Source organism: Grammomys surdaster, unplaced genomic scaffold (assembly GCF_004785775.1).
Source record: "Grammomys surdaster isolate TR1022 unplaced genomic scaffold, NIH_TR_1.0 126198, whole genome shotgun sequence".
Lineage (NCBI taxonomy): Eukaryota > Metazoa > Chordata > Mammalia > Rodentia > Muridae > Grammomys > Grammomys surdaster.
The window spans coordinates 2,833,622-2,845,019 of NW_021621003.1; the positions used below are offsets into that span (position 1 = coordinate 2,833,622).

An 11,398-nucleotide genomic window follows, 5' to 3' on the forward strand; every position below is an offset into this window, starting at 1 on the left:
CTCTCTCTCTCTCTCTCTCTCGTGTTTGTTTGTTTGTTTGACACAGGATTCTCTGTGGCCCTTGCTATCCTAGAACTGGCTATGTAGACCAGGCTGGCATCAAACTCACCAAGATCTCTAACCTCCTCCTCCTAAGTGCTGGGACTAAAGGTTTATGCCACCATGCCTCTGAGTCAACACTTTTGACCCAAGCATTTGTTTGCCTGAGTTAGCTAAGGATAGCTCAGTTGCTAATTTACATTATACCTTCTAAAATATTCTTACTGTTACTGCTTATTGTCAGAGTTGCACCTCTTTTTATGGTTTGTTTGTTTTAAGTTTTAGTGTTTTATGTATATGCATGCTTTACCTTTACGTATACATTTGTCTGCACCATGTGTGTGCCTGATGCCTATGGATGTCAGAAGAGAGCATCAGATCCCCAGGACCTGGAGTTACAGTGTCGTGAAACATCATGACGTGCTGGGAACTAAACCTGGATCCTCCAGAAGAGCAGCCAGTGTTATTAACTACTGAGCCCTCTCTGCAGCCCCAAATCCTGCCTTTAAAGACAAGTTCTGTAACATCATAGGCATGGTGTATCAAAGGGAAGCATAAGCTAACGTGACAATCCTCCTGTCACAGAAAGTTCCTGGCACTTGACAGTAACAAATGTTGACAAGAGTAGGCTCTATACTGCCTTTCTAAACAAAAAAATGAATGAAAAGCCTTGCTATGGAGGGTTTTTTTTTTTTTTCTATTTTTAGTACTGTCTTCTGAACGTCATTCTCAAAGATTTGGAACACATATGTCTGCCAGCAAAGTTGTACCTGAGGGCCGGGCTGCAGGGGCTCTTCTAAGACAGAAGACACCACTGAAGAAACCTGACCCTCAGAGCAGCAAGGGTGAGGATGTTGATCGGACGTTTTCAGATCGTCTTGAAAGCAGGTATCTCTTTAATGTGTACTCTGAGTTTAATGGTATTGACGTGAGCTCTCGTTTCATATGGTTAAGCTGGGAAAGTATGTCAGCCATATGTCTTGCTCTTTTCTGAAGAAACAGACTTCAGATTTCAGGTTGGAACCAACTCTGGTGTTGGTAGTCATAGCCACTGAGGTAGGATTGTTTCACCAGCAATTTGAAACTAGCCTTAGCCACACCGCCTGTCTTAAATGATAGCACCAAGACTGAAGTTGGTAAGTGGCCCTGTTGCAGTTGGCAGAAGTTACCGTGCAGTACACAGGAGAGAAACACTGTGGTAGCCTCTGGTGCTTTTAGCAGATCTCGGCTCAAAACCAACCGTGTGACGACGTGCCAGCTGTGAACATTTGGGACAAGTTCATTAGCTCAGCTTCACTGTCCTTGTCTGAGAACAGGAGCGCTCTGCCGTTGCTGGGGTGGTGAGGAGGCACATACTTTTGTACAGTCTGTATAGAGAGAAAGTGCCTACTGTGTGCAGACAACCTAGACATCGCTTTAGGTCATTAACTAGACAACTCTTACGGTAGCCATGCCAGGTACTTAGCTTGTAATTGCTCAGACTGATCCATTCTCTACACAATTGCATCAGCATGACCTAAGCCGTCCTTACAGTGACTCACAGATAAGTGTGCAGCTCATCTCAGGGGGAAAGGAACCTTAAACAAGTAGGAAATTGTTATCTGATTTCTGGAGAATATGTTGGGCTTGTTACTAATCTAAAGTTTGGAAAATGTTGAACATTCTTCATTTCAAAAACATACCACTAAATAAGGCATGGGGCAGGCCCTGTGGGTTAAAATAGAGGAGGCAGTTCTTAACTATTTTATAATGTCTTTTTAAACTTTTGATATGTCAAAAGCATTTTCATCCTTTAAGGGCCACAAAAATGCTTTTGGTATTATAAAAATCTGTGTTTTGTAAGATATCAATTTATTATCTTGCTACATTGTATAATTTATAGTTTATTATCTGTATTAGGAAGATCTGTGATAGCAGTTGAATCATATTTGTCCCTCCCAAAATGAGATTCTGGGGCCACCAAGATAGTTCAGTGGGTAAGGCACTTGTTTCACAAGCCTGTGGCCTTTACACACATTCACACACAGACAGACACAAACATCTTATAAGAAAGCATTTTAAAAATAAATAACTTTGAACCAGGCAGTGATGGTGCACACCTTTAATCCCAGAACTCAGGAGGCAGAAGCAGGTGAATCCCTGTGAGTTCAAGGCCAGCCTGATCTATAGAGTGAGTTTCAGGACAGCCAGGGCTACACAGAGAGACCCTTTCTTCAAAACAAAACAACAACAACCAAAAAAACCCAACTTTGCAATAAGTGGTTCTTTAAGATTCATTTTATTTATGTGTGTGGGTACTCACAGATTCCATGTGTGTGTGCTACATGTGTATGGGTACCCGCAGGGGCAGAGGAAGTTTTCAGATTTCCTGGAGCCTGAGTTACAAGCAATTGTAAGTTGACCAACATGGAAACCAAACTTTCCTCCTCCATAAAAGCATAAACTCCATTTCTCTGGAAGAGAATATTTTTAAAACAAACTTCAAGAAATAGAATTACATTCTGTTTAATTACTTTGAGTATGTAGATTCATGCATGCATGCTGTGACGTGTGTTGAAGGCAGAGGGCAGCTTTCAGCAGTCAGTTCTCTCTTCCCAACATGTGAGTGAGTTCCAGGGGTGAACTCAGATCATCGGGCTTGGTGGCAGGCTCCTTTACCTAGGGACCATCTTGTTGGCTCCTGAAGAGATTATGACAGATAAATTTTCTTAATTCATTTTTTATTAACATACAAAAGAATGTGTTTGGTTGTGACATCTTCATGGTTCTGGTTTTTGGTGGTCCTGGGATTGAATGCAGAGCCTTCACATGCTAGGCAAGCACTCTGCCAGCCCTATACTTTGTTCTTCTTTTCAGTTACATTTTTATTTATGTTTATTCTGTCTCTGTGTGTTTGTGGGCACACACATACTCAGATCTGATCTCTACTTACATTTAGGATTAAAATATATTGAATTACGCTATCCAGTAAACATAGCCAGCCTGCAGGCTTGATAGCACATCTGTAGTTCCACACTTAGGAAGCTGAGGTAGGAACACTGAGAAGCCAACCTGGGTTATATAGCAAGACCTGTCACACAGAACACAGCAAAGCTGCCCACACAGGAACGGAGCTGCTTTGCTTCAGAACTCAGCCTCGCCCTGACCTGTTCCTAGTTGTGGCTCTGGATTTAGCTAAGATTCAGCATTGCAGGTAGAACCATATTAGCCTGAGTGATTGGCATGGAAAGGAGCCTGTGAGCTTCCAGGGAAAGAGGACATCATCTTTGTGGCCATCATACAATAACTGTCTAGTCTGTACAGATCAGCAGGCTCCTGGGTCAGGCTCTGTGTTCAACCCCATTATGCAAACTAGTGGTCTCCATGCAGGATGGACTCAAAGCACAGGTCGAATGATTGTGAAATGTTTCATTATTGGTGTATAATATCACTGCTTGTTTCAGATGCAGCCATGTAGAAGATGCCCTGTGTCCTGGAGAACAAGATTCAAGTGAAATAGAGCATGTAAGTCCTATTGCAAGGTCACCACCAAGGTAGCCAAGGGTATCATCTGTTTATGCCAGGCACTTAATGGAGACACTAACATGCAGAGTCATCATCCTCGTTTGCATGTCCCCCGGGTTGTTTGCATGCTGTCTTTGTATTCTTCAGGCTACATCAAGATGACTGCAGAACCAGAGAATTAGAGAATCAGTGATCTCTGGTCTCTTTAGAGTTCTTTAAGAATGTGTGTTTTGCCTGCCTGTGTATCTATGCCCTGTGTGCGTAGTCTCCTGGACCTGGAATTACAGAAGGTTGTGAGCTGCCATGTGGGTGCTGGGAAGAGTAGCCAGTGCTCTTAACCACTGAGCCATCTCTTGCCCTGGCCTTTATTTTTGGACCAAACTTGATGATAATAGTAGCTATACTCGTCTGTGTGTTATACGTGCTTGCCTTTACTGTGTAGGAGCCCTCTTGCCCCAGAGTCCTGGGTAACATCAAGCCCGGTTTGCTCTTGTAATTTACTTTCCCTTCCTACTCTCTGGGCTGAGTGGGTGCTTGCTGAAAAGGCTGTCTTCATTACTGTGTTCTCTATGATCTGTGCGGCTGTCGTGAAGCAACACAGTGGGACTCAGGAGGTTCCTTAGACTTTTTGTTTTGTTTTTTCCAGATACGGTTTTTCTGTGTAGCTCTGGCTATCCTGGTACTTGTTCTGTAGACCAGGCTGGCCTAGAACTCACAGAGATCCGCTTCCCTCTGCCTCCTGAGTGCTGTCTTGCATTCTTTATATTTTTTTTAATATGTCAGTCTTCTGTTTTTCATATATTTAATGGCAGTAAAACTTTTTTTCATTTTCATTTGTTTCAATTATGGGTGATTAGAATATATAATGCCTACTTTTTACCTCTAGGATGTAAATAAGATAAATGTCAAGATGGATTGTTTCTCTGTTGAAACGATGAATTTGCCTCTTCCTGCTGGTGATGCTGATACTAACCAAAAAGAAGCAGCCTCAGCTGAGGAAGGAGTGGGTTCCGCAGTTACCTCCCAGGATGTGCTGATGAGTAACCCTGAGACAAGTGCCTGCTCACAGAGGAACTCCTCACAAGAAGCAGCTGAGGTGTCCCAGTCAGGTAAGGTCTTCTCAGATACAGTGAAGTCTGGAAACAAAGTGTCAGTGTAGATGACTGTTGGAGAATTCTGAGAACCAGGTTCTCATGATGAGGGATAAACTATTAGAAGCTCACTATAGCTGTCTCATACAAACTAGTTTCAGAATACTTTGTTATTCAACCAGCTGTGAAGGGCCATGCTTATAATCCTAGCAAAAGAGAAACCAAGGCAGGAGGATTACTCCTAATTCAGGGCCAGCCTGTACTGTACACAGTGTTCCAGGCCAACAAGAGCAATACAGTGAGATCTTGTTTCAAAATGGGAAGAAAAAAAAATGTGGTTCTTGTGAGGCTAAGGCTTCAGAGAGAAATGCTGACCCCACTGGAGCTGAGGACCTTTGACGGTAGACCTGATCTCTATCAGACTCAGGAAAACTCCTTCAGCTGTCTTCTTCAGCACACATCCAGAAACTACCTTCAGAATATTCTGTTTTCCTTTCTAATGCCTGTTGCTGTGTACTGTGTTGTGATTGTTCTATAAAGGGAACTGGGCCTCATGTTTGTGTTACAATGCAATTGTGGTCTATTTTCCTCCACTATTCTGTAGGCCTGTCAGAGACCTAAGGCAAAGTGAAGTGTTAACAGCCATGCACAGTCATTTAATGTCTTTTACCCAGACTTCTTTTGTGTGATATATGATCTCACTATGGAGCCCTGCTAGCCTGCAACCCACTGTGTAGACCAGGCTGTCCGGGACCTCATGTAGATCCACCTGCCCTTGCCTCCTAAGTGCTGAGGTTACAGGTGTGTGCCACTAACCATACTGGCCTGTCTGTTCCTCTTCAGCAACTTGGGTACCCTTAATATTACAGGTATGGTACTTTCTTACAGAAGATTCTTTTTTTTTTTTTTTTTTTTTTTTTTTTTTGGTTTTTCAAGACAGGGTTTCTCTGTGTAGCCCTGGCTGTCCTGGAACTCACTCTGTAGACCAGGCTGGCCTCGAACTCAGAAACCCGCCTGCCTCTGCCTCCCAAGTGCTGGGATTAAAGGCGTGCACCACCACCGCCCGGCTTTACAGAAGATTCTTAAAGTTCAAGTTTTACCTGAAATCTAATTGCATTTAAACAATGTGACACAGCTAGGTGTAGTAGGTCTGTTTTTTCATTTGATTGATTAAAGCTTTGTCTACTTGTGACAACCCTTGATCAAAGCAATGTTCTTTTAAAATCATTTCTCTTATTTTTCAGTACTGTTACATAAAAGCCTCACTTCTGAATGCCACCTTCTTGGTCCAGTAAGTTTTCAGCTTAATTCAGCAAGTTCCTGTATAGTCTAGATTTGTACAGTTGTAAAGTTGTTTTGAATGTGTCTTATTTATGGTTATTATGAGGGTGTGTGCATGCCCCAGCATGTGTGGAGGTCAGAGGACAGCTTTGGGGAACCAGTTTTCTTCTTCTGTTGGGGTTTCAGAGATGGAACTAAATTCAACAGCCCTTTAACCTGGTGAGACCTCTCAACCACCCTGTTTGGTTTCAAAATAGGGAGCAAGCTGGCCTCGAACTGTCTTCTCTGGTTCTGAGATTACAGGTGTCCCAGTGCTAGCTTTGTTTTATAAAACGAACAGTACTCACTTTCCAACTTGAGTGCAAGGTTTAGAATGTGTGTCTTCCCTTTATCTGTAAATGGGTTGAATTTTATACAGGATCTGGTCTGAACATGGAAGAGGGCTGGAGGGATGGCTCGGAGCACCTGGGTTTAATTCCCATAGTGTTCATAGTCTTCTGGCCTCCGTGTGCGGAGCACCCAATACATAAAATAGATATTTTTAAAAATTTTTAATTGAGAAAAGGCTTCAATAATCATATAGTCTAATTAGTCTTAAACCCTGACGGGTATCTTGCTATTCAAATCTGATAGGACACATTGGATGAGAACTTACATGTCTAATGAGTGGCTTAGATTATGGAAGATATTTTTTAAGTTATGCAAGTCTTTATAGTAAAGTATATTTAAAAAGAAAATACAACATATGCTTGCTGCTCTGAAAAGCCAGAGTGTGGTAGGCCATGTCTGTCCCCATTGCAGGCCTCCTTGGTTGTGTTCACCCTGAAATTCTTTACTCCAGCTATGCTCTGCTGTGGAGTCTTTATTGGGGGGCAGGGGATGAGATGAGATTTCTATGTATAGTCTTGGGTGTCCTATAACTCACACTGCAGACCAGGTTGGCCGCTCGACATCCGCCTGCTATGGTGACACGAATAAAAAATAAAATTTAAAATTCTTTATATTAGGTCTTACATTGTTGTCAATGTCATTGTTACATAGGGAAACCTATTTATTCTTTGGCACTCAGTTAACTAAGGGTATAGAAAGCTTATTCGGCGCAACTCTTAATGGTGGATTCCTGCTCTGCTCTGTTCTTTAGCCAGGCCTCAGCTACACCAGCCCCTGCACTGAGGAGACAAGACTGCGAGATCGCGGCAGACAGTTCTCCTTTGGAGGTGACCTCATTGTCTTCTCACCACTAAGACCTTGAAGAGAAGAGAACAGCAAGAGGACTTTTAATTTAAACATAACTGCAAACATTCTTTTCTTCACATTGTTAATTCTCTAATACATCTCTTTTTTTATTAAATATCAAATATTGTATAAATCAAAAGGGGAGGCAATCTCCTCATGGAAGGGTGCCTCTATTATAATACACACAAACTACCATAATCCTAGAGAAGAATAGAGTGCTTGATTTTTTTTTTTTTTTTTTTTTTTTTTTTTTTTCGAGACAGGGTTTCTCCGTGTAGTTCTGGCTGTCCTGGAACTCACTCTGTAGACCAGGCTGGCCTCGAACTCAGAAATCCGCCTGCCTCTGCCTCCCAAGTGCTGGGATTAAAGGCGTGCGCCACCACCGCCCGGCTAGAGTGCTTGGTATTGTCTGTAGATGCTACATTCATTTACCAGCTCAGAGGAAGACCTTGCCTTTCCAGTGTGTTTCAGCCCTGTAGGTGATTGAGATTTCCATGCTCCATTCACTTAGGATTTCATCAATCCCCAATACTCAGCTTCCATTTCTCTCTTCCACAATCAACCGTACAGTAGTTATATTTTAAAAAGGCAACTTTGGGTCTCCGGATTATAAGCATAGTACCCACCACACTTAGAGCATTGGGTTGTTTCAAAGGTGACCTTCTTAGGCTTTCTTTTGACCCTGAGTATATCCAGGAGCTCAGAACAAAAGTTTTCAAATCTGTGTGAAAGTATTACACCCCTGTCATAGCACTCCAGAGGGGCAGGGTATGCCTCCTTTTTCAGTTGGCTTAGCTGGGCTGTGTGGTGTAGAAGTTCTTTCAGGAAAAGCAGAGAAAACTCATTTTCATGGAATCGGACAACTCTGAGATAGGAACATTGGCTTAGGGCAGACAGCAGTGTATTGAACTGAAAGTCCTGCATACCACATGACTGTAATTCCAGGTATTCCAGGGTATGTCTAACTTTCTCAAGGAAAAACCCAAGAGGCTCAAGAAGTAAATGATGGAAATTAATATTAGCTAGTTTTAGAGATTTGAGCTCAAAAATATTTAGGCAATTGGTCAGGCAATCCATGTCTGACTGTGAAAGGTAACAGTTAGTGATGCTAAGTGACTCCAAGGGTTTCTTCAGGCACCTGGGGAAAGAAAACATTATTGCTTTATTGCTTGCTGACAAATGGTGTTAAAGAGGGTTGATAGGATTGACAGCTAAGCAGATGACATTTCTCCCAAACTCATTCTGAATGCATATTGAGAACCCTCAGGACATGGCCTTTTGTTTTCTGCTCACATACCTCACAGCATTCTAGCGTGAGTCCTTAAGATATCACCATAGGCATGATTGGGGCCTGACAGGAAACCACAGCAATGGATAGATCAGGACCACATGGTACCTGTAGGGAGGACTAACATCCCCAACAAAATTCAACAACTTCCTAATGCTGTTTTTAAGAGTTCTACGAGGTTTTGTTCCTCCAAGTTGCAGGTTCCTGTCTTCACCTTGAAACCCATTGTCCCATATTTCTCATCTACTCAATCTGTTTCTAGACTCAAAACACATAAACAATAAGTTGCTAATGCCTGTTCATACAGATCTTAGCACAGGCTCATTGGCTCAATATGCTGTCTCTAACAGTGATAGGTTTCTGTTTGCCAGACCATAAAAGCTTCCATAGCTTGAAAAAAAAGAAAAGAAAAGAAACAAAACCACATCAAAACAGAAACAAAGAAAAAATGTTTTCTCTGGTCTACAATTGGACCCTTCCCTACCTGAGGAATTTTTTCAGGTTGCCAAATATAAAGGAGACAACATTTATACAGAGTCTCTGGAGACAGTGGAATGTGGAAAGTAGAGAAATTTCAGAGTCACCCACGTTTAGCATATCTGTGGTATGACAGTGTGAGATATAGAAGATTGTTCATCTGTCTCAGGTAGAGATTAAGAAAAGCCGAATCTTTTATGAAGACATAACTTAGAATCAGCTTCTATATACAGTGTGCATGTACAGTTTTGAAGATTTCTTTGTCTTTGGTTAAGCCCTGAATCTTCAGCTTTCTACAACATAGATGAATCGAATCTTTTCTCTGTTGGGCCCACTGCAACAAGTAGGTGGTAGGTAGATTCATCAAGTCTGCCCTCCGTGAATTGGAGTTGTGTTATCACCTTCAATGCTTTCTTCACCCCACAGTCAGGACTAATCTGCACTGACTGTTTCTGTGTCATGGATCCTGCTAAACCTTCATGGGATCCAGCCCATATGCCATACAAGTCATGATACTCATTCTTCCAATTGATCTGAGTTTGCACCTACTTTTGTGCAATCAGTATATCTAGTCCCACAAGCATAGCCTTCAAAGTCTCCAGGTTGAGGTTATCATTCCTCCAGAAAGGTATGGGCTCTCTGATACATCTTAAACTGTTGGAAGCTGTGAAAATATGCACTGATATTCACTTCTAATTGGTCTGTTTATATTGCATTACACAGTGTTGTAATGGTCCCTGTTCGTGGAGACATTTTAATGATGATACTATAAAAACCCTATAGGTTATTTAAAATATTAAACATGAACCAAGGTTTTGCATCTGCATGCTCATTTTATGGATTTTCATTTGAGCACCTGTATCTGTTGACATCAAATACTTAGTTTTCCTGTATTCCTTTAGATGAGGTTTCCTGATGGCCCGCTAATGAGTGATGGCAAGTTATGGGTTGGGGAATTGCCTGATGGGTAAGGACACCAAACCTGATAGCCTGAGGTCAGTGCCCGGAACCTGCATGCTGGAAGGAGATGTTCTTGTCCCTTCAGTAGTGATTGCAAGTGCTTGCTTTTACAGACCTCTTGATTTCTGATTTTCCCAGGACGCCACCTTGTGACATTCCCCACTTTAAACTATTCGAGAAGATAACGTTGTAGAACAGAATTTTGACCTTTTCCTACTTTGAGCTTGCTGCTGATAGGAAAGAAAGAAAGTGTTAGGTATGAGAATAGACGTAGGGGCGGTGGTGGCGCACGCCTTTAATCCCAGCACTTGGGAGGCAGAGGCAGGTGGATTTCTGAGTTCGAGGCCGGCCTGGTCTACTGAGTGAGTTCCAGGACAGCCAGAGCTACACAGAGAAACCCTGTCTGGAAAAACAAAAACACTTATTTATTTGGGGGAAAGGTGCACATGCCACAACACGAGTGAGGAGGGCAGAGGACAACTTGTGGAGTTGGTTCTTTCCTTCCACTACAGGAGTCCCAGGAGAAGAGCTCAGGTCATCAGTCTTGGCAGTGTGCACCCTTGCCTAGTGAGCTACATCATTAGCTTAACAATAATATAATTTTAACAAAGATAACTAACATCTGGGGGCTGGAGAGATGGCTCAATGGTTAAGAGCACTCGCTACTCTTCCAGAGGACCCGAGTTCAATTCCTGCCATCCACATGGTGGCTCCCAACCATCAGGTGGCTCACAACTCTAGCTCCAAGGGATCCAATGCCCGTTCCATACGTGTATATATATAGCTTATAAGTAAATAGCATCTGCTAAGCGTCTTTTGTGTTTTAGATGTCTCTGATTCACTCCTTGCAATAAATAACCTAATGATGAAGATGTTACTACCATCTGCCATGGAAACAGAGCAGAGAAGGTACCAAGGAATGCTCAGCGTACTTAGAGCTCTAGGAGACAGAAAGCTGCTGCGTTACCGTGGAGACACCTGCTGGGGAAGAGAACTGACAGCTCATGCTATCCTGAAGAAGCCAGTGGGAGAACAGTGAGGGGATGTCAAATCTATGCATTGCCTGTGATTTGTTAAGGCAGGTATGAGCAGGCTAGCCCAGGCTGGGTGCCCACCTGGACAACACCCGCTTTTTGGTCTCCTTGGCTCGAACCTTCCTTAGCAGGTCTTCCAGCTTGCTTGATTCCTCAAAGTGAACCCCGAGGTCCTCATCCTCAGCGGTGCTGATGATGTCTCTGTAGAACAAGGATACATTGAAGCCCTCTCGCTTCTTCAGGTGCATCAAGTCAAGGAAGATCCCTGATGTGAAGACAGATTAAAACCAGGGATAGCAAAGTACAGAAAATGAGAATTATTGTTTCTTCTTTTGAGAGAGAACTCATTATGTAGACCAGGCTGGCCTGGAATTCAGAGATATATCTGCCTCTGATCAAATGAGTATGCTACCATACCAGGCTAAGTTTGTTTATTCTTATGGGGGGGAGAGGATGGTGTCAGGCCAGATGTGGTGATGTATATTATA

At 42.6% G+C, this 11,398-nt stretch overlaps 1 protein-coding gene and 1 pseudogene across 1 annotated transcript in view; one reads left to right on the forward strand and one right to left on the reverse strand.

The window, feature by feature from the left end:
• Positions 1 to 7,362, forward strand: part of Dlgap5 (DLG associated protein 5) — a 39,709-nt gene extending 32,347 nt beyond the window's left edge. The window contains exons 15-19 of the mRNA XM_028758586.1: positions 747 to 927; positions 3,483 to 3,543; positions 4,430 to 4,652; positions 5,879 to 5,925; positions 7,057 to 7,362. Of these exons, the coding sequence (XP_028614419.1) occupies positions 747 to 927; positions 3,483 to 3,543; positions 4,430 to 4,652; positions 5,879 to 5,925; positions 7,057 to 7,167 (623 nt within the window). The 3' untranslated portion in view covers positions 7,168 to 7,362. The remainder of the gene's footprint in view (positions 1 to 746; positions 928 to 3,482; positions 3,544 to 4,429; positions 4,653 to 5,878; positions 5,926 to 7,056) is intronic.
• Positions 7,363 to 7,724: 362 nt separating this feature from the next.
• On the reverse strand, positions 7,725 to 11,158 carry LOC114613253 (annotated as a pseudogene).
• Between the last annotated feature and the right edge of the window lie 240 nt (positions 11,159 to 11,398).